The sequence below is a fragment of the Leuciscus leuciscus genome (assembly GCF_965113295.1).
Source record: "Leuciscus leuciscus genome assembly, chromosome: 9".
Classification (NCBI taxonomy): Eukaryota; Metazoa; Chordata; class Actinopteri; order Cypriniformes; family Leuciscidae; genus Leuciscus; species Leuciscus leuciscus.
Window position 1 is genome coordinate 13,467,282 of NC_138733.1, and position 22,862 is coordinate 13,490,143.

General features: G+C 36.6%; 1 protein-coding gene across 3 annotated transcripts in view; it reads left to right on the top strand.

Annotated features, from left to right (window-relative positions):
- The window catches only part of npas1 (neuronal PAS domain protein 1), a 52,307-nt gene that overhangs the window by 12,396 nt on the left and 17,049 nt on the right, over positions 1-22,862 (top strand). For all 3 annotated transcript variants that reach the window (XM_082181165.1, XM_082181164.1, XM_082181166.1), the window contains 3 exons: positions 2,571-2,809; positions 17,360-17,427; positions 19,706-19,795. In XM_082181165.1, the coding sequence (XP_082037291.1) occupies positions 2,571-2,809; positions 17,360-17,427; positions 19,706-19,795 (397 nt within the window). The remainder of the gene's footprint in view (positions 1-2,570; positions 2,810-17,359; positions 17,428-19,705; positions 19,796-22,862) is intronic.

A 22,862-nucleotide genomic window follows, 5' to 3' on the forward strand; every position in this document is an offset into this window, starting at 1 on the left:
CAATTCTGATTTTATATCTCGCAATTCTGACTTTATAACACGCAATTCTGACTTTATATCTCGCAATTCTGACTTTATAACACGCAATTGGGAGATATAAAGTCAGAATTGCATGATATAAAGTCGCAATTGCGTGTTATAAATTCAGAATTGTGAGATATAAACTATTCTGAAAAAAAAAAAATCCGTCTTTTTCCCCCTTAGAATTGGACTTTATATCTCACAATTGTGAGTTTATATCTCACAATTCTGAGAAAAGATGTCAGAATTGCGAGATATAAACTCGCAATTATGTGTTATAAAGTCAGAATTGCGTGATATAAAGTCGCAATTATAGTCAGTATAATTATAGTCGAGATATAGTCAGAAAAAATTCTGACTATATCTCGCAATTCTGACTTTATAACACGCAATTCTGACTTTATAACACGCAATTGTGACTTTATTTCACGCAATTCTGACTTTATATCTCGCAATTCTGAGAAATAAAGTCGCAATTATTATTATTTATTTATTATTCAGTGGCGGAAACAAGCTTCCATACCCGCCCGCAAGGAGTTCATTATCCTATGGATTTACGTTAATAAATGTCTAAGGAGTTGTCAGGGTTTGACATTATTTGTGTTACTGTGCCAGCATATTTGAATAAATATTTATTTTGTATTAAAACATTGCTTGTTCATTTATTTTATTCAAGATATGGGGTGGTAAATTTGAACATGGATTTTTATTCTTATTTTACATGTATACACAGACATTTTATGGAACATTATGTCATGAATATTTACCTTTAAGTCATGGAAAAGTCATGGAAAAGTCATGGAAATTTAATGGTAAAAATGTGTACGAACCCTGCATATAGGTCATAAACTATTGTTAAAAAGCTGAATCAAATAAGTTATAATTTGCTGCTTTACACACTCCTTCCCTTAAAACACAACTCAGTCCTGTCTAAACAAATAAATTAGTGCCTTTTCAATTTGAGGAACTGACTCTTTTATGTGTGCTTTTTGGCAGTTCCCTTTTATTCTGTGGGTCCCCCTCTTCTCACACACATACACACACACACATTTTTCCACGCCATCCCTCGCTCCCGTGCTGATGCTGCCCTGCATCTGCAGGATGAATGAGAATCAATGTCACAGACACAGAAAGAGAGCGAGCGAGGCGCGTTCGGCTCAGTCTTTCAGTGCAGTCACAAATTGTAGAGTCGCCGTGACAACATAATTCCTCCACTCAGGCCCCATTGAGAGCGAGTCGATATCCAATCAGAGCGACAGCTACCTGGGCCTGCCTCCGCGACAGCCCCTCCCTCCATTGATCCCTCAATCAAGACTGGGGCTCACCACCCAGGAGGGAGCCTGGGAAAGAGACGCAGCGATTGGATTTGGGCTGGACGCTGGTGCATGACTTCTGATGTAAGATCGGGCCTCCTACCGGCCGCAGTGAACCTGATCATAGGTCAGTCATCACACTCTGAGGCGCCTGGAAAAAGTGTGGAGTGCGGCTGATGGAATCAGAAAAGATCCAGAGTGACACCTTGTCGCTTATTGTCGATCTCCAGTGAGGTTTCTGCTGGAAATGACATCACACAGCCTTCATAAAGTTGGCATGAAATGAAAATTCACCCTATCTATTTTCTAAATGCATGTTAGTAATCAAAAAAATGTGACTTCGATCTTCCGGTAAAACAACAGACATCTTTATGGTGACATATGCTAGACTTCTCCAATCATTGGGAAAGAGTTTAAACTCCACCCCTTTCTTACACTCGAACGCAAGCTCACATTCAGATCTGCCTTCATCCAATCAACCGACGTCTTTTGGAGAGGATTGTAGATACTAAATCTTTTTTGAAATTATATATTACATTCATATGTATTATTGTTATTATTATATGGGATGGGAATATTTTCTTCTTTCTTAGGCTCCACTTTTGACTATTCTTGTGTAAGACTGCCCTTGTGTACCTTCTTTCCATTATGTTATGTGCACACCATGGACACATCTAGACAAAACAAGGACTAGGCCTTGGATACACTCACACAAACTGAATATCAAAACTCTCTTACTTATTATTATATTTCTAATATGCCATATATGAGTACTTTGAGTACTATGATTGGATGGACTGGACCTCGTGGATGATTTTGCTTTATCTTGTCTATACATATGACCCTCTCTTCCTTAATGAACTTGACAATGTTATGGTATTACACTTGTTCTGTGTCTACTTGATAATTCTCCTCTTGCTCTGCTGCCACACATCACATGGGGTTGAGGCGCCTTCAACTGATGACTGATAGCTTTTGAGGCTTTAGATAGTCTACCTAAAAACCAATCTAACATTGTAATAAATATTTATCACTATATATTGCATTTATAAAATCTGAGTTTCTTATTTCTGGTTAATGCCTGCAACCATATCGCACGCTTGATGTTATGCGCAATAAAACATTAATGAATACTGTAGTTGAACAACACTAACTCGCCTTCACCACCCTGTACATTATCTTTGTGTATTCACTTTCTTCTTCTCTTCCTCTCTGTCCTGTCTTATTTTTCACCAGCTTGCAGAATCTGAGGAAGGAGAAGTCTCGCAATGCAGCTCGTTCTCGGCGGGGTAAAGAGAACTTTGAGTTCTTCGAGCTGGCGAAGATGCTTCCCCTCCCCGGGGCGATTACCAGCCAGCTGGACAAGGCCTCCATCATCCGCCTCACCATCAGTTACCTGCACATGAGACACTTTGCCAGCCAGGGAGACCCACCCTGGAGCCCTCTAATGGAGGGAGAGAACAACTGCAACAAGGGTAAGTGTGATCATTACACCTAGAGAATGTGAATGTTTAGACTGGCTACTTAATATGCCAGAGAAATTAGTATGGATGAACAGGTTCGGGTTTTTCAATCCTGTTACCAAAATTTGGGAGTTATATAGGTTGAAATATATTTAACAACTTGTGTGTGTGTGTGTGTGTTTTTTATGGGTATAAACATTAAATAGACATGATTTTTTCAATTATTAATAATTATTTTTTAAATGTAATATTGCTTTAAAATTAATAATATAAAAAAAAAACAGTAACAATGTTATACTTTTTGTAGTTGTTAAACTACATACTCTGATAAAAAGTATAAAGTTAACTTTTATTTCACATAAATTATAAAAATTTTCAATATTGTTTCATAAACGGGTGTTATGTAAAAATGTATTTTAAAACACCCGTTTATGAAGTGATATTGACAAAAATGACAACAATTTTAAACATAATCTCATTAATTTATCATTTTTTTATTTTTATTTTCTAATTATTTATTATTTCTAATTAATATTTTTTTCTAATTATTTTATATAATGATGGATTTATTTGCCTGTTGCTAAAATTTGGGACATATATATTTATGTATGTGTGTATATATATATGTGTATATATATATATATATATATGCGTGTGTGTATGTGTATGAAATGGCATGATATAAATATACTCTGATAAAAAGTATAAAGTTAACTTTTATTTCACACAAATTATCCAAATTTTCAATATTGTTTCATAAACGGGTGTTATGTAAAAATGTATTTTAAAACACCCGTTTATGAAGTGATATTGACAAAAATGACAATTTAATTTCTATTTATTTTATAAAATGATGGATTTATTTGCCTGTTGCTAAAATTTGGGACATATATATTTATGTATGTGTGTATATATATATATATATATATATATATATATATATATATATATATTTGCGTGTGTGTGTATGAAATGGCAACTAGTTTGGGACCAGTTGTTGGTTTGTATTTGTTAAACTTGCATGACATTTTTTTTTAAACATTGGGCCTACATTTCACATAAATTTAAGAAAAATACTTTTTTCATTTTTTCATTTCAAAAAGTCATTTTCTTCAGTATTGCTTCTTAAACAGGTTTTTTCCTTGAAACATTTGTTCCATTTGAAACAGCAGGCTCTGATTGTCTCAAGATACCCCAGGTACACAAAAAAGATGCGCGGTGAGAAATTGTGAGATCCTCCTCACTACATCTCACATATTTTAAGGCAGATTTATATGAGGCTTTCATCGACAGCATCAACCCTGACGGCGAGTTGTATTTGAGGTGCCATTAACAGAGGAGATGACTTCGAGTGAACCACAACAAAACTCAATTCGAACACGACAGTGGCGGCCTGTCGATGAATACAAATGCGTTATTAATTTAAATTATGAATTTAAATGGAATAGGCTATTATTGTCTTATAGGTCGCTTGTGTACGTCACTTGGGACACTCTCACGTCGGAAATTGCCGGAGAAGCAGAGAGAGCGCTTACACATGCACACACACAGAACGACACACACACACAGAAAAGTAATTGAGATTGCGCCACAAGAGTAATCACTCGCAGTCATGCGGAGTTAAACACGCCTCATCTGAAATAATGCGTTTGCTAGTTCACTGCCAACTTAGTGCAGCGTACAGACTGTACACGGATTGTAGGAGCAAAATCCACTGTCATCGGGATACATATTCCTTTCTTATGTCTCTTTTCTGAGGGACGCCCGCTCTGTCATTTGAGTTTTATTTGAGAGCAGGGTCATTTGGCTTCTCAAATACGCTCAGTCATTCATTACATCCTCTGATAGGTTCATCTCAATTGTGAAGTGAACAATAGATCTAACAGCCAATTAGCCGCTGCCTGTGTGGAAGCCGGCGGGGATGAACAAAAGAGCCAGAGCCAGAGCTGAAGCTTGTTAACAAGTGGCCAGACCAAGGAAGTCTGTTTCTGAGAGATGGTCCTTTTGTAGCCCGCCTGCGAGCCTCATTATACCTGCCGCATCAAAGCGATTCGGTCCTGTTAAAATACCTGGGTGAATGTCTCTCTTTCTGCTTGCTGTTTTTGTCTGTTTCAAAGCCTTGTGAGAAGCTTTGCTGTCTGCTGTCTACTGTGACTTACAAGGAGCGTTCAACAGTCAATCCTTTAGAAATGTAGTAAACTACCACCAAAATGTGGTTAATTTCACTATTTAAGGGAGATTTCGATTTTTAAATGTATATTACCAATAAATGACATAAACTATATAATCTGATTATATATTAATAGCAGGGTTTACCCAATTAAAATATCAAAACTAGCAAACGGACTAATTAATATTAATGAGTACACTGCTGTTCAAAGGTCAGTAAGATTTTATTTATTTATTTGGAAGAAATTAGCACTTTTATTCAGCAAGGACGTATTAAATAGATCAAAAGTGACAGAAAAGACATTTGTAATGTTACATAATATGTACATTTCAAATAAATGCTGTTCTTTGAACTTTGTTCATCAAAGAATCTTGAAAAATAAGAAGCAGTAATACTGTTTTCAACATTGATGATGAACAGAAATGTTTCTTGAGCAGCAAATCATCATATTTGAATGATTTCTGAAGGATCGTGTGACACTGAAGACTGGAGGAATGATGCTGAAAATTCAGCCTTGATCACAGGAGTAAATTACATTTTAAAAATGTATTTAAAAAATGCAGCTTTGCCATCTCATTAATAAATGACATTTTAAAATATATTTGAATAGAGAACAGTTATTTTAAATGGTAATAATATTTCACAATATTACCGTTTTTACAGAATTTTTGATCAAATAAATGCAGAAGAGACTTCTTTCAAAAACATTTAAAAAAAATCTTACATACCCCAAATTTGTATAAATATAGTAATGAACAGCATCATTTTTTTTATCAATATTTTGCTACACACAAAAAAAAAAAGAAGATGCTGAAGGAACTGAATTGTTTATTGTGTTCCAAACCAGCATCAATTACATGTTGGTCCAGGCTGGTTTATACTGATTAGAGCTGGCAAAGTGCTGGTTTAGCTGGTGGAGCAGCTAAACTAGTCAGCTGGTCCACCAGCACTCCCCATGCTGGTGACCAGCAAGACCAGCAACCAGCATCCTTTGCTGGTCCCAGCATGCAAAACGGTATGTATGCTGGATTTTTCTAAAAATGTAGCATCATTTCACACCAGCACTGTGTTCAATCTAGACGGCATCTCATGTGACACACAAATAGAGCTCAATCCTCACGAGAAATGCGTGTGATGCCTTAAAGTGCTGTCTAGATAGGCAGCTCAGTAGATTTGGGAACAGAGCTAATGTCCCTCACACACCCACTCAATCAAATGCATAGGATAACAGGATAGAAAGAAAAAACACACAAAGGGTAGACGAAATTATCTGTGTGATTTGTAATTACAGAAATTAACTATATAACGAGGAGAGCGTAATTACAAGGGTTGTCTAATTGCTATTATTACTGAGGGGAAACAACTAGGCCACAATTAGGTGTGTGGATGTGTGTGTATTTGTGTTTGTGTAGTAGATAAACATACCTATGAGGAAGTGAACAGGGCCAGACTGTGATATAGGTGTGTGTGGTGGTGTGTAGACTCAAATGCCACCTGAGAGTTGATGAATGTAGACAGCTATGAGAAACCAAAGGATAGGATACAGACGAGAGTCTCACATCATGATCGTCACACTTGAGAATATCTACTGTAACAGATTGCTGAAGTAAGGCAAACCGTCCTTTTATCATATACTAAAACACAATCAGGAACTAAAGTTCTGTTTTAAAAGAAATAAATGTCTTTAGAAACTACATGCCGTACATTCAGTTGTAGTGTAAAGGTTATTTGTGAATACCCACCACACATATAAAGTATTAATAAAAAACTGTACAGGATGATTTACTCTACAGGGCAGGGTTACTATAGTTAACTAAAACTATGAAAATTAATTGAAATAAAACTGAAAAAAAAAATATATATATATAAGAAAAAAATTGAAATGTTACTTTGGCAACTAACTGCAATAAAATAAGTTAAAGTACTAAAATGTACTAAAAATAAATTAATAAAAATGACAAAAGCACATTAACTTAAACTAAAATAATTAAATATCTTAATGTTTTAGAAATCAATCTTACTATACAATGAACACATTATGCAAATTTTTGCTCGCTTTTTTGACAGTATCTTGAGTAAAACGGCTCTATATTTAGCGAAGCACATACAAAAGACCTGAACCGTAAGCGATGCAACCCATTTTACAGAATATGGAAGTTTGTTGCACATAACCCCCATTGATATGGCCAATCAAGCCAAAGAAGGCAGGCTTTACTCTTCATATGAACAGCGCAAATTCAAGTGCAGCGGTTTTAATGGTGAAAGATGCATTGAAGGATTATATGTTTGTTTCGGAGCATTTTATTTAGTAAACGAGGCACAGTGTAACGGAGGCTTCACAAAGAAATGTTTGTTGACAGATGAAGCAGTCAGCTCTGTTGGATCTTAGCATCAAAAACCATAGTAAATGATTTCAAAATGCTTAGTCTGTAAATGGTGGTTTTATATGGATGATGTTTTCAAAACACTTGCAATAGCGAGTGGGCTTTGATACTGTTTCCTATGCAATGATGTTAGCCAATCATAACAGTGGCCTTTTACTGACAAGCCTTAAACTGATCATTTCAGACAAGAGGGTATCTGTTTTATTTTTAAGTATTTTATTTAAAATTATAAGTGAACCTCAAGGTACATATTCAAATAAAATAATAAATACATGTCATGACCCCTTTTAAAAATATATATTATTTGCCAATAGTTCAAATTAATTACTTAATAAATTCTAGTTATTTTACTGTTCACTTTCTTTCTCTTTACTCCCTTAAATCACTTTAAATCCTTTAATCATTTAATTCCATGCTTACAGCGTAGAGTTTTTTAAATAAGCCGCAATAATAATAAACTTAATTTACGTTGCCATTTGCACCTAAAAAGAAAGACAATATCGTAAATTAAAAATAGCAAAATGCTATTTTAGCACATTCAGCTCCTGATTAAAATGAATTGCGAGTGATTTCACACTGATATAGCGGCAGCTGTTCAGTGAGTGTGTCCTGGTGACGCCGTTTGCTGGAATGAGCTGAGCCGGTACGGCCATGATGCATATCTCAAACTGCAGTGCAGGAATGTGAGTCCGGGTCGGGCTCCTCTCAGGGCGGACGCTGACGGCGGGTGCGAGTGGCGTGAAGCGGGGGAGGGGAGGCTGTGCGCGTTGGTGGGGGGGGTGGTATGGCTTTTGTCTGCTTCCCACGTTTCAAAACCAGGACTGAAAAATGAATAGACAGAGGAAAATCAATTGCATGACCTTCACACAGGGCGAGAGTGAAAGAGGGAGGAAGAGAGAGGGAAAGAGACGGGGAGGGCGAGACGAGGAGTAATGGAGGGACGATGAGGGACAAGAGGAAAAGTAAAATGGCTGTGACACAAAAAAAGTGATATTTTATCTCTTTATGAGCTTGTGCGTATGCATGTGTTGTGTGTGTGTATGTGCGTGTGAGTGTGTAGTTGTACAGGCTCTGCAGGGGAATGACAGTCTTTATGGATAATGGGGTGATTAAACCTTTTATGTCTGACCGTCAGACCTATGGCCCTTAAAAGGATACATGCACATATATTATCCCGCAATGCATGCGGATCAGCAGATCAAGTACAAAACAAGCGGCTCCAGTTCCAAACTATTTTTGGACAGTTTGTTATTAGTTAGTGGCATTTGCTTAGTCAAGCATGATTATTACTGTTTAGGGTCAACCTTAAGTATTAAACTCTGGTGCATAACTCATCCATAACCATTTGTTCTGTTCCATCTCCTGAATGATATCTCGCATCATGCAGCTTCTTGAAGACAGACCATTTTGGTGCATCCCTAATGCCTGCTACGGCAATCCTATAAGATCGTTACAAATCACACTGTTTGACATGGATCTAATAAACTTGGCACCTATTGAATCATTAGTATAGAGCAGGGGTTCTCAAAGTCTACATTCAAAGGTCCAAATCTGAATTTTCATCAATGACAAAGGTCCGGAACTATTGGTAATTACAAAACTTGTTTTTAATAAACATGTAGGCCTATAACAAAATCAACATTCTTTTTATGAAAAAATAAGGTAATTTAAAGCATTATTTATTTTATAAAGGTATTTGTAAAGGTAAAAATGCACTGGAAAATTCGATTTAAGGGGGCAAATATTGTCCCTTACTTAAAAAGGTGTGAATGAAGAGTGGGGGTACACAGAAGGATGTTAAAAGCCTCATGGGGTACATCTCTAAAAAGTTTGAGAACCACTGGGACTGGGTTAAGGAATAGAACAAAATAAACATCAAAGCACAATACACATACCAAGGCCAAGGGCAGAAAGTAGGCCTAATATTCAGAGGTCACTTACAAAGTTGATTCATTAAGACTTTAGCTGTCATAGTTTTGCTGTCCGTACCTCTGTATTTTGTGGATATTGCCGTTCCAAATCACCGTGTTTTGTTTCATAATGCCGTTTTATAATTTCCACTCTTCACAACTCCAAACTGTCTCGTTACAAATCAAACAGAATGGCTTCGTGCTGAATTGGGGCAAAATGAACGCACACCTCTCTGTCCAATCATCTTTGAAAACTCTATTTTCTTCGTCAACTTTTCTTTTCCTGGACAATGACATCCTCCACACCTATTCAAACGCTTACTGCGGTGAAGTGTCGCGTTACGCGGCTCGCGCCCGATAAGGTCGAAAGTATACGCTCACTGGATGTCATGGCAACTGAATCACGGAGGAAAACTTTAAATATCTCGCCTTCGCTTTAATTTCGGACCATCTCCAAAAAGACATAAAACACTAAACAAATGATTTTGACATGCGTTTATCAAAGTAGGAAATCCAGACTTTTAATCCCTTACACACAATTACTGCTGTTGAAATACGAAATGGAGGCGGGTCCGGATTGAATTCCCTCCGGGTCCGGATCCGGACCGGAGTCCGGACTTTGAGAAGTGCTGGTATAGAGGAATAAAACGTCATCAGCACGAGCTACTGTAGTGGTAAACAAATAGAGCAAGATGAATCGCACTGTGGCAATTGTGTTTTTTTTATGTGCGCTGAAAAATAGAGGAGGAAAACGAAGAGGAGAATATGGATGCGGTCATGGCTAGGGGCTAGTCATCTTTGGGCCGTGACAACAGCCGTCTTTGAACGTCTCTCTCTGTACGGCGTAGGACTACTGTTTAGGAGCCACGACCACAGAAATCGCCACGATTGGTCATCTTTCGTCTGGGACAGCCCAAAATCGTACAATGTGTACTGGGCATAAGAGGGGGATAACATTGGAATAGGTGGAAGACTGATATACAGTGCCAAAGACACGACACTACTGCCTGAAACAAAGGAAGATATGGACCATCTGCTGAGGAAAGTCAGAGATGGGACTAGAACTAAACATTAAGACCAAGATCATGCCAACTGATAACATGGATAAATTTGAGCTTGACGGAGAAGAAATCCAGATAGTTTCGACCAGAAATGCCACTCGAAGTACAAACGATGAAACCGTGTCTGTCGTACTTTGGTCGGTCACACATTTCGAAGGAAAAGATCACTGGAAAAGGATATCATGATTGGAGATATCATGATTGGATATCATATTAAGATGCGTTTTGGTCGATTGGATCACAAGTGGACGAAAGAAACATTCTCGTTTACACCTGGTGTTTAAGTCTCTTTTGTCCACTTCTGTCCTGATTTTTTTCAAGGGGAGGGTCTATGGGTCGGTAAATGTATGGACTTTTTTTTTTTAGATCTTTCAATCTAATTGACGGAATAACCTTGACACGACCAGAGATGAAGGAAAACACATGCTTTGGTTTCTGCTCTGACAGCCGCAAGACCAGCCGAACACAGTGAGTGTGTGTTAGAAATCAGGAATGGTGAGAGAACATTGTGCTTGATACATTTTTAGCCTTCAAACCAATCTTGTGTCTTTAGTTGACAGAGTTTAAATCTCGTCTGGCTAGCACGTGCCCCATAATGTTTAAGCATTAGGTCAGCAGGCAGAAAGTAGACGGTCTTTTGTGGCTGTTCAAACGCATTCGACTACAAGAGCGTTTACACTACAAAAGCAATCCGGTCGAATGCGTTTTTGACAGGAAGTGGTTGAAAGTGGTCAAGCTCAAAGCGTTTTAGACCCCGTTTACACCTGTATTTAGCGTCTCCCACTTGTGATCCGATCGACCAAAATGCATCTTAATACAAGGTGGAACCAGAGGTGGATCGATACGATTACAACAACTACAGGACGGACGCTGGAGGATTACGTCAGACTAGCACAAAACCGAATCCTTTTTAATTATTTAGATTATTAAGTCACCAAGACTCGAATCCGAGCTGATGGGACATAACCACAATATTTGAAATGCAATTTAATTAGGTTTATTCTTTAAACAAGATCAGTAAAATAAACTTAATTCATATAACATTATTATATTACACATATTTGTTTTTCAATTAAAATGATCATGTCAGTCACACCAGCAAAGATAGGATTGTGGTCTTGCTTTCCAGTAAAAATGTCTAAACATCGTTAAAACAAGATTAATTTACTTAAAATGTTCTTGTTTTAAATTAAATAATTAAATAATTAAATAATAAATATGTGACTCTGGACTACAAAACCAGTCAAGTCGCACGGGTATATTTGTGGCAATAGCCAATAAAACATTGTATGGGTCAAAATTATCGATTTTTATTTTATGCCAAAAATCATTAGGATATGAAGTAAAGATCATGTTCCATGAAGATATTTTGTAAATTTCCTACCGTAAATATATCAAAAATGTATTTTTGTGAGTGGATGCAGCAAAATCGCGAACAAAAATGGACAAATTTAAAGACGATTTTCTCAATGTTTCGATTTTTTTGCACCCTCAGATTCCAGATTTTCTAATATTTGTATCTCGGCCAAATATTGTCCTATCCAAACAAACCATACATTAGTGGAAAGCTTATTTATTCAGCTTTCAGATGATGTATACATCTCAATTTTAAAAACTGTACCCATAAGACTGGTTTTGTGGTCCAGGGTCACATATATAGTTTTAATTACATTTAGGGAGGTTTATTATTAAAAGAAGAAAGTATCTTTTGATTTTTTTTTTGCATGTTCTTTTCATATATTCTTTGTTGTATTATCTTTCACAATTTTGCTTCTCGTGTACATGTATCATATTTTAAAGATGCTTGGATGTTTTTAATGTGAAACAAGACAAAAGAAAAAGCTTTTTTTATGATTCAATAATGTGGTGCTGAGTTTTGCATTGGCAAGCGCCGATCACATTGTCTTCAGATATTGTAAAAATGCAGCTATTATTGTAACTGTGAAGATGAAATATTATCATCTTAGATCAGTGCTGCATTGTTCATACAGTTTTGGAATTTTGATTAAGTTCTGACTCGCACACATTTCCTTTTGTCCAGGTCTCGCACTCTCTGTGACACAGTCTTGTTTTTGACTTTCACACTGTCTCTCTCTTTCTCCTTTTCACTTGTTTCTCTTACTCTCCCTCCTGCCAGCTCTCTATGTCTGTCTGTCTCTCCTATTTTCAAGCATTTAAAGCACTGAGGGCTTTTAAGGGACGTTAATTGCACTCAAATTATGTTCGACCGTGCTAGGAGAGAGGTAACAGCTTAGAAAGAGGGAGAGCGAGAGAGGGAGGGATGGCAGAGTGAAAGGATAATTGCAGCGGAGAGGGACATTGCGACTGGAGACGCGTTCTCTGCCTCTTTTCGTCTGTCTGAGAGTCATTCCTCCTGTCTCATACGTGAGGTTAGAGGTGGGGGAGCACAGACCGCTTTACATCCACAGCCCTGTAAACAAGTTGCTAGGCGATCGGCCTACGATTCCCATCAGCCAACTGGACTGAGCAAGCGAACATGGAATGAAAGGCCAACCTTGCAGTTTCCATAGTAACCTTCGAACTTTGTTAAAAGGTTGTCAGCTTGAAGGAGGGGGAGAAGGAAAAGAGGAAAGAAATGAAAGAGTCAAAATGAGCTGAGTGTGGAGGAGAAGAAAGTCAAATGACTTTAGTTATTTCATTCATTATTGTGCTTCAACGTCCCAAAGACCCTCAAAGCTGACCCACGAGTCAAGCTGGTCTTAACATGAACCTGTTATTACGCAGAGGTTTCTCATTCTCAGTTACGATTCATGTTTAAAACTTGCTCTAAAATGCTTCTCTAAAAATTCCATAAGGAAAATAAAAATAAACAAAATGAGATGAAAGCTGACACAATAGAAGAAATCGAAGAAAAATGATTTGCCATGTTTTCTAGTAAAAAATATTGAAATTGTTGTGTAAGATGATAAAACATTTGTTCAAATTAAATATTGAGAATCTTTCATATTTAATGTAACACAATTTTGTGAGGTCTATGCTTAAAACAAATTTTTTTTTAAATCAGAACAAAACTTAAATCAATAAATGCCTTGAAAACAAGTATTTCCTGAAGATGTAAATTGTAATTGTTTATAATTGTAATATTTAAATCTTGTCATATATTAATTGCAAGATTTAATTTGTGTGTGTATGTATATATATATACATACACACACACACACACAAATTAAATCTTGCAATTAATATATGACAAGATTTAAATATTACAATATTAAAATGACAACATATTAAATATTACAATATTACAAATATTACGTTTTATATATAAAAAAAGAATTATATATATATATATATATATACGTTAAATATATCATATTTTAAATAAATATAAATACATTTTATATTAGTTGAAAGATGCATCCTATGGATGCGCTGGGACGCATCATCAGTGAAACTCTAAATGGTGCAGGCTACTTATTTGGTAGCGATCACATCATTATCTATATGGCACAGCTGATTGGTTGCTGTTGCATCAGCGGCAAATGAGCTGCGGTTCAAAATTCAAATACCGGTAGTGCTGCTGTTAACAGTCTGCAGCGCGCTTCCAGAAACCCTCCACCTTCCCCAGCTCCACCTGTATAGATCTGCTACGGGGGTTGATTCATGTATGTTACATGTGCAGTAGCAGCAGCATGTCTTACATGCTCACAGCAGTGTCCGTGAATGTATTGGCAGTAGCAAGTCTCGGTACTTGCTCTGCAGCAGCAGCAGCAGCGCAACAGATCTATTCCGCCGAGACCAAATACATTAACATTGCCATATCCATTACCATGCCAATCTCTATTACCATACCAATCTCTCAGAGAGTTGTCATGACAGAATTGTAATCATTAAAGCATCCAATACTAACAGATTTGCTTTATCAAATAGATCCTTTGGACCCTCAGTCTGAGGAACATCACCATCATTCTCATCCTCTGCCCTATTGGGCCCGGTTCGACTTCGCATTAGCCTCTGCTGTTGCGACTGACTTTGGGAAATGAGGGCCGACTATTGTCCATCCATCAGGCAGTATGGCTCCTGTCAGCCCTGCCCTATAGCTCGACTGCATCGCTCACAGCCCTGTGGGAAGACCCACGGTGTTTGGATGAGGGGGGTTGCTTGACTATTCAATCGTCAACAAGCATGTGACCCCCAAAGACGAACAAGCAGTGCTCTGTGTACCCACAAGTACTGAGTGGTGATCCCGCTTTCTGCGCCAGACCCCCTTTTCAGGCCTCTGAATGGGACGGACTCATTGATATTCCTGTGAGGGGACCCCATTCTTAAAGTGCCACTGAGTTTTGGGGTGTTTAGTTTGGGTGCAGGGACTCATCTATGTGTGTTATTTTCAGTGTGTTCTAATGTTTAAAGAATAAAAAAAAAATATTATTTCTTCACATTTTTTATAATTTATTCACATTTATGTCATTCTATACACTTTTATTTTTCTTCAGTGGAAGTCAAAAGGAGCTATTTTGTGAAATGTTCTGGCTGCTTTCCACATGAAAATAAAAGGGGACAAGGGCTGTTCCAAAAATGACAGAAAAGCACCATAATAAGTATCATAAAAGTGGTCCATACAACTATATTAAATTATATTAAATTGTGATTGCGTTTTTTGCGTATCAAGGACTTACAAAAGAGAGGAAGATTATCAAATGAGTAATAATGACAGTCATACAGATTTGGATTCCCTTGTGCATTTAAAAAAAAAAACTGTAAAATTAAAGGCCACTTTAAGAGAGTACACTTTCATGTTTCTTCACACTTACGTTTTAAAAAGGACACTTTACGTCAAATGCAAAGTTTTACTTTAAAGTACGTTTTAAATAATTGCTTTAATATTTTGTTGTGCTTTAAAGAAGTCCACTTATTGTTGACTAACATACTAAAGCACAAGTACTTGATTTAAATTGTATCTATAGTGTGTTATTTATTTCAAAATTAATTTATTGTTAATGTACTGAATTGCAACATTAGCTCCGCCCTTTTTCAGCACTGTGCAGTTTGCATTTCCACAGCATGAAGATAAGATCTTACGGATTTATGAATGAACCACTCGTTTTAAAAACTTCCCGGTCTACTAAATATTATTTTGACGTCTGCTTCAAACATATCAAACAATACTTTGTTAACTCGACAATAAGTAAATCCACCAGCTAATTACTCTTCGACAGCGATGCCATACAAAGCTTCTGCAAAAAAACAGAAGATCAAAACACAACATTCTAAGGATTTTGCGTGTTTGTTTCTCTGGCACATAAGGTCTATAAATGTGTAATTACAAATATTTTTAATAAGTTTACATAGAACATTAAAGTTTATTTTAGTTGACCATAAATGCTTATCAGTACATTTGACAGTAGACACATTTTAACGATTATAGAAGTAATTATTAAATTATATACAAAGATGTACTTAAGTCCTACTTAAGCGAGTAAAAAAGCACTTTAAAGTTAAGCTAACTGCATTTAATATAAATTTAAACTATAATACATTGTCATTTAATTGCACTTAACATGCAGTTAATTGTCTGAAATTAATCGCACTTTAGTATATCCTCATATATACAGTATATATATATATTATGTAAGGGATAATCCACGGCTAGCTAAACTATTTTAATGCACGACGTGGAGGCATAGAACCAACTGGCGCGAAGTACATTAAAATAATTTAATGCACAGCTAGCCGTGGATTATACCACTTATACCATGGTCATTTACCAGCATTGACAACTTAAAGCTGCTATTGATGTTTTCAGCACAATATTTGCCCGGAATGGTAAAATTGATGGTTATTTTCATCAGTTACGGCTACAGTTAGAGTCTGCTTTAAATCAGACACAGAGATAAAGTAGTGCGTAAGATTACATTTATTTGAATTCATTATTGAGAGAGAGAGAGAGATTCATACATCCATCTGTTCAGCATCTCTCTCTCTCTCTATTAGGCTAGAAAACAAAGTGATGTAACCCCCTCGTTGCTAAGAAATATAATGTAGCGAAGCTATTTTTATTACTGAAAGTTAAACTGACTTGGAACTACCTGTGCATTAAACTGTTTTATTGCACACCTTCCAGCCAATCGGAATCGAGTATTCAGACAGACCATGGTATAATTCATAGTATTTCATAGTATTTCATTTCAGTTGTTAATACTCTTTCTAAGAGGCTAATTCTTTGAGTGTGTTAAAGTGTACTTGTTTTTCACAAGGGTTGACAAGAATATGAATAAATGGCATTTGTAGGTGTTCTAGAACTAGACCTTTCATTTCTGTATCTGTTCACGTCGCTTTTCTGAAGGTGTGTATTTTGTCAGGCGAACACTTGAATTGTGGCAGGAGTACCACGGGAAAAAGGTTTATAGAAGTGAGCTCACAGTCCGTCTTCCGTTTAGTAGCAACTCAGACAAACGCTGTCATCCTCTCAAAACACTTATTGATTGCCACAAGCATCCCAGCCGCACACACACACACACACACACACACTCGCGCACGTCCTGCTGTGAGTGCAGGGAATTTCAACTGGGCTTCCACAGCGGAAGATCAGAGCGAGGCATGTTTGAAATGCACCTCGAATGTCATTTGTGTGATTTGTAAATTTGTTTGTTTTGTGATGACAGGCGGCCCAGGATGCAGTTGTGTACTGAGGATGAATTAGCATGTCTCTGTCTGTGTTATCAGCCCAATAAACCTCAGCGGCTCTGACGTTCGCTGTCTTTGATAGTCTCTCTGAAATACCAGTAAAGAACTGGGAGGGTGTATTAACAGCTGCTTAATGCTATTATCAGCTGTTTCCTCCTGTAGTAACCAAAGAGTGTGACTGTCAAGATGTGTCAATGTTTGAGAATATTACAGTTGTTCTGCTTTGTTTTGTTAAAGAGTTTGGAACTCTTATTATTATTATTATGAATATGTTTGAGAGTATCATCACAGTAATACAACTTTTAATTTAAATAGTAAAATGACAGACGATTGGCTTTAAACAGCTTCTGAAATGTGATTGCATTTTTTTATTTCTTTTTTTAATGCAGTACGAAGAACAAGTCATTCGTTGGTCACTGACATATTTGACCAGCACATGGGAGCTCATCTACTGCAGGTAAATATGACTCATTTAAATAAAATAAATATGTAAATATGAGTTTCATTTATGTGCGTTTACAGATATCAATGTTAGTCATGTGATGTGCATCTTTTTACAGTATGTGACTGTGACAATTAAATGATTATTTGCTGCTTAATATTTTTGTGGAAACTGTTTACAACACTATTCAAATGAATGCTGAAATTTTTATTTAAAAAAGTAACATTTGATAATAATAAGAAGAAATGTTTCTTGAGCTGCAAATCATCATATGTGACCTTGGACCACATAACCAGTCTTATGGGTAATTTTTTTTAAATTGAGATTTATACATCATCTGAAAGCTGAATACATAATCTTTCCATTGATGTATGGTTTGTTAGGATAGGGCAATATTTGGCCGAGATACAACTATATGGAAATCTGGGGGGGAAATATTGAGAAAATTGCCTTTAAAGTTGTCCATTTCTATTGGCGATTGTGCTGCATCCATTCACAAAAATAAATGTTTTATATATTTAAGGTGGGAAATTTACAAAATATCTTCATGGAACATGATCTTTACTTAATATCCTAATGATTTTTGGCATAAAAGAAAAATCTATAATTTTGACCCATACAATGTTTTGTTGGCTATTGCCACAAATACACCCGTGCAACATAAGACTGGTTTTGTGATCCAGGGTCACATATTAGAATGATTTCCGAAGGATCATGTGACACTGAAGACTGGAGTAATGATGTTGAAAACTCAGCTTTGAAAACATATTAAAAAAGAAAACAGTTATTTTAAATGGTAATAATATTTCACAATATTACAGTTTTTACAGTATCAAATAAATGCAGTCTAATGCTGCTTTTCCTAATGCAACTCCATTCATGCATGCATAAATGTCTTGTTGTGTCAGAACTGTTTTGAGGTCACTTATGTAAATATGTCTTGTTGTTTAAAATGATGAGTACTGGAATTTGGCTGTCTGAGTAAAATAAAGAAAAAGAAAAAAAAAAGAGAGTAATTTGTAAGATAATTTTTTACAATTATTATTAGAAGGGTTACCTTGAGAAAAAAAGTAAAATGTTCAAAGAGGGACGGCGCTGATAGAAATCAAATTAAAACTTCTGAAAATCCTTATGATTCTTTGTCTCGTCTTCTGTCAGTAATAACTACATAATTGCGCTTTATTTCCAAGATTCCTGTCATTCCGGTCCACTCTCATTTGCATAGTGAACTCGTCACTTGCATAAATTACCGCCGCAACAACATCAGTCGTTCTCAACTAAAGTGCCCACTCTGCTTCACTCGTGCCTTTGCGTTATTACAATTAATATTATTCTTTAAATGAGTCCTGTAATTGGGTGACTGTACGCTTTTTATCTGCCAAGCGCTGTTCTGGTGTACCAGTTTATTTTGAAGTGAGGGGAAGATGTTGCGGGTCTCTGTCTAAATCAATTTGATTCTTCCCTCATGTTGTTTTCCCTTTGAAGTCGATGCTTATGTCTACAGCCATAGACTTGATTCCATAAAAATCTTGAGATTTGTTCAGCGGTATTGATTTAGCTGGTTCAGGCTTTATTTGTTGATTAGTTTTAGTTTAAGTTTGAAGTGTTACACCACTAAAATGTTAAACGGCATCTCTCATATTTCTGCGACGCTGTATAAAACAGCATTCACTGCCAATTTTACATCCGTAAGGTGACATTTCTTAGTGAAAGATGATAATTAATGAGGGGAAGAAACTTAATTTGATCTTTTAGGCATTACATCATGAAAAGTGATGTTAAAAATAATAAAATAAATTGAAAATAAGTGGGTCTGATGACATCAGCTGACGAAGAAAGTCATTTCAATCGATTGATTTAATATTGACATTAAACATCAGATATATTCTGACTGGCTGTGATTGTGTAGTGTTGTGCAAAACTTAAGCCACTTTTAGGTAGGACAGTCAATCCTTGTGAAAAAGTTGTATGCTTAATTGTATTGCATGTGGACTTATATCGACTTAAAATCTTAAAAGCATTTATTATTATTTTTAAATCTATACATGCAGGTAATACAATATTAATGAAATAAGTTCACTTAAGTGTACTTAGAGTACATTTTCATGACTTAACACACTTGAGTGCACAAAAGTGCACTGTGTAATAATGTCAAATTAAGTTTGATAGTACATTTTAAATGTTTCCATAATCTGTTGTCATGCTTTAAAGAAGTACACTTCTTTTGATGTGTTGAGTAACATACTAAAGTACATGTAAAGTTTCAGCTACAGATGTGTTTTTCTCTTTGCAGTCTCTGGATGGATTCGTGTTCGTGGTCAGTCAAGAAGGCAGATTTCTGTATATCTCAGAGACTGTGTCCATCTACCTTGGCCTTTCACAGGTGAGATGGAAATGCTTACACATTGTAGCATACTTTATGCTTGGGCTGTTAATTTAATGTGTTCATTTAGTGCAACCAATTACTTTGGTAACACTTCAATGTCGTTTAACGTGCCGGAGTGGGGCTTTTCCACAGTGAGCACAAGAACGTTCAGTTGTTCAAAGTGTTTCTAAAGATGCTGAGTTTTAGAAGGAAACTGTCTGACTCTGAGATGGCGAACGGGAACATGGTTTGTGTAACATTACTAACACACTATTAGCTGTTTGATAATGTAGTCAAGCCAAAGGCTAATCATACCGATTACCGTTATGTGTCTGACGTATAGAGCAATACATAAAACACATTAAGATTCTGATGCAGTACATCGACTTATAGACGAGTCTGTATAATTCACTCTTCCATTTCTTCTCCTGAATCAGCTTCTGGTTCAGACATATACGGCTAAATCAAACCAATATTTCCACTTGGCACTGTGTGTCGGTACAACAGACGGAGTGGATCAGGTAGTCTGAGCTGCTTTGAGTGGAGGCGGGGACTAATATGCATATTCATGGGTCCATGTACTATATGAAGCAAGGGTACAAGAGTTACATTCAAGCTATTTTAAGGCATGAAGAATTATTATCACAGGGAAGAATGTTTAGATATGTCATTTTGATTATCGAAGATTAGCTATAGAATTATTGACTGCAGGAGGACTTTAAAAATTAATATACATAATACATTTTAGTATTGTTTTTTTTTTTTTAAATAGATGAAGTGCTTTTTGTGTGAAAGATCAATATGCATTTAACTTGGACAAATATTGAAATACGCAGTTATTGTTATAACTATTGTGTAACTAATTCGATTGAAATCTTAAATCGATTGACAGTCCTAGTTTATGCTATAAAACCCCAGCGATATACTTTCATCTGTGTTCATCTATGGTTGTGTTTTTGGCGTATTGTGAATTTCCCTGTGTCCCTGTGCTCATTTCTCCAGCTCTCTTCCCATCTTGAGCCTCTCGCCTCTCCAGGTGCTTTCTCTCTGTTGATTGCCTGTGGCCTCTTGTACAGGGAATGTTAAGTCCTGCCATTTCACCCAGATGCATAAATAATAACAGTAATTACTCGCACAGCAATCAAAGCATCGCTCCAGCGAGCCGGGGTCTGTCTCGGGAACAAATCGATAGACATCTTAAAAGCCACATTGATTGTGTGGCAAAAAAGAATACACACACACAAACACACTCTCGGATGGGTCTGAGGGGGGATGGGAAGACAGATAGTGAGTTTAGGAGGGAAAATAGATGTGAATGAGTTTGGTTGGTTGAGGAAAACAAGTGGAATTGTGAGTGGTCAACCCTTTTATGGGCGTCTTGCGGTTTCATTATTGACAAATTCTGATTCCTGAATACCTGCACAAGCAGGAGGCATATTCAGAAGAAGTTTTCAATACTCACTGCTTACAGGGAACTACCTTCTAAAGGTGCATCACATTAGCATATTTTTTGTGAAATTTCACAGGCAAAAATAGGTCCATTGTCTAATGTCAATAGTGTAGCGATTGTATGAAGCAACAGCTCACACGGAGGTCACTTTTAACACAGCGAATTCATCTGACCAACTTCTGCGAAATATGCGTGGCGAAAACCTTCAGCCTCACACCTTTAGGCAGCGTCCAAATTGAACAAATTAATTCATACATGACTTATTTTGGAACAGTTCACAGGAAAAAAACATGCCACACAAAATACTACAATGTGCTACTTACGTGAAGCGCACAAGACATGCAACTCTTTGACGTTAGCATGTTGCTATCGATGTAAAAGACATAAAAAATACATAGCAGACAAAAGTAATGTATATAGTAGGGGTGTAATGGAACACAGAAGTCACGTTTCGGTACGTGCCTCGGTTTTTGGGGTCACGGTTCGATACGAGTTCGGGAAACCAGGAAAAAGCATAAAATCCAATTTTTGGTTTCTTTTCATTTATTCTGACCAGACAGTAGTGCAAATTACAGTTTGTTCCACCTAGCAGCATTTAGTCCCCCCTGAGGTAGTTTGTACAGTACAGCCTCCTTTAGTGTATTAAGCACTAAAAATAAGATAAGGAATTGTTGATTTTTTTACTCTAATTGATAGATTGACCAATGATGCACCGTAAAAGGCAACGGCTGTTTTCAAACTTATTCAAAACTTAAACAAAATTTAAGCCTGAGGTCAAAAGGTGTTAAGAATCACGAGAAACATCAATTCAGTCAAGTGTGCTTTTACGTTTCTTGAAAAATGCGGTTGCTAACAAGTGGCTTAATGGGACTATAGGGGTCGTTTGAGACATTAAACATCATCAGCCGAACAGGTAAACTTATCTACTCACTCGTCTGCACTCTTGCAAACTATTACATCTCGACTTTTAGTGAAAATGTTTTTTTTTATTTAATTTTTTTATTATAAAGACTGAAAGAGTCGGAAGCTTAGTGGTGGTGATGTTGAAGTCGAGCAACCGTGGTGTAGTTTGTTTATAGTCTAAGGCTTATTTCTGGCATTGTATTTAGGCTTAATTTGGATATATTTTATTAAATCGATTTTTGGGAGCAGCAGTGGCAATGTGCTGATTTTTGTTTATTATTTAGCGTAGTGCTTTATCTGATCATGCACCTGCCTAAAGTTTTTGGATGTGCGCATATTATTTTGAATTAATTTGCGAAAATGATCTTAATGGACAGAACGTGTGAGTATCATAAACTTTTGTTGATCACACATCTTATTTTTTGTGACAATCCAAAAGCCAATAGAAAAAATCCTATTAGGTTTCTGTCGAGGGAACCAGTGTGATGCTAACTTCCAGGTTGGTCTACAAAAATATGCCATCACTGCAGCTCTCTATTGTTGTCTGGTCGAGTTTACACGGCCACGGTCCTTCACTCCGGCCTCTGTCTGGGTCTCTAAAGGTCAACACAGGAGGAAATATATTAACTGTAAGCACAAGACCCCACTTGTTACCTTGTGTCAGAGGTCATGACACACCATCGTAGATAGAGCCATCCCTTCTGGTTAATCCTTGTGACCTCTCGAAAAGAC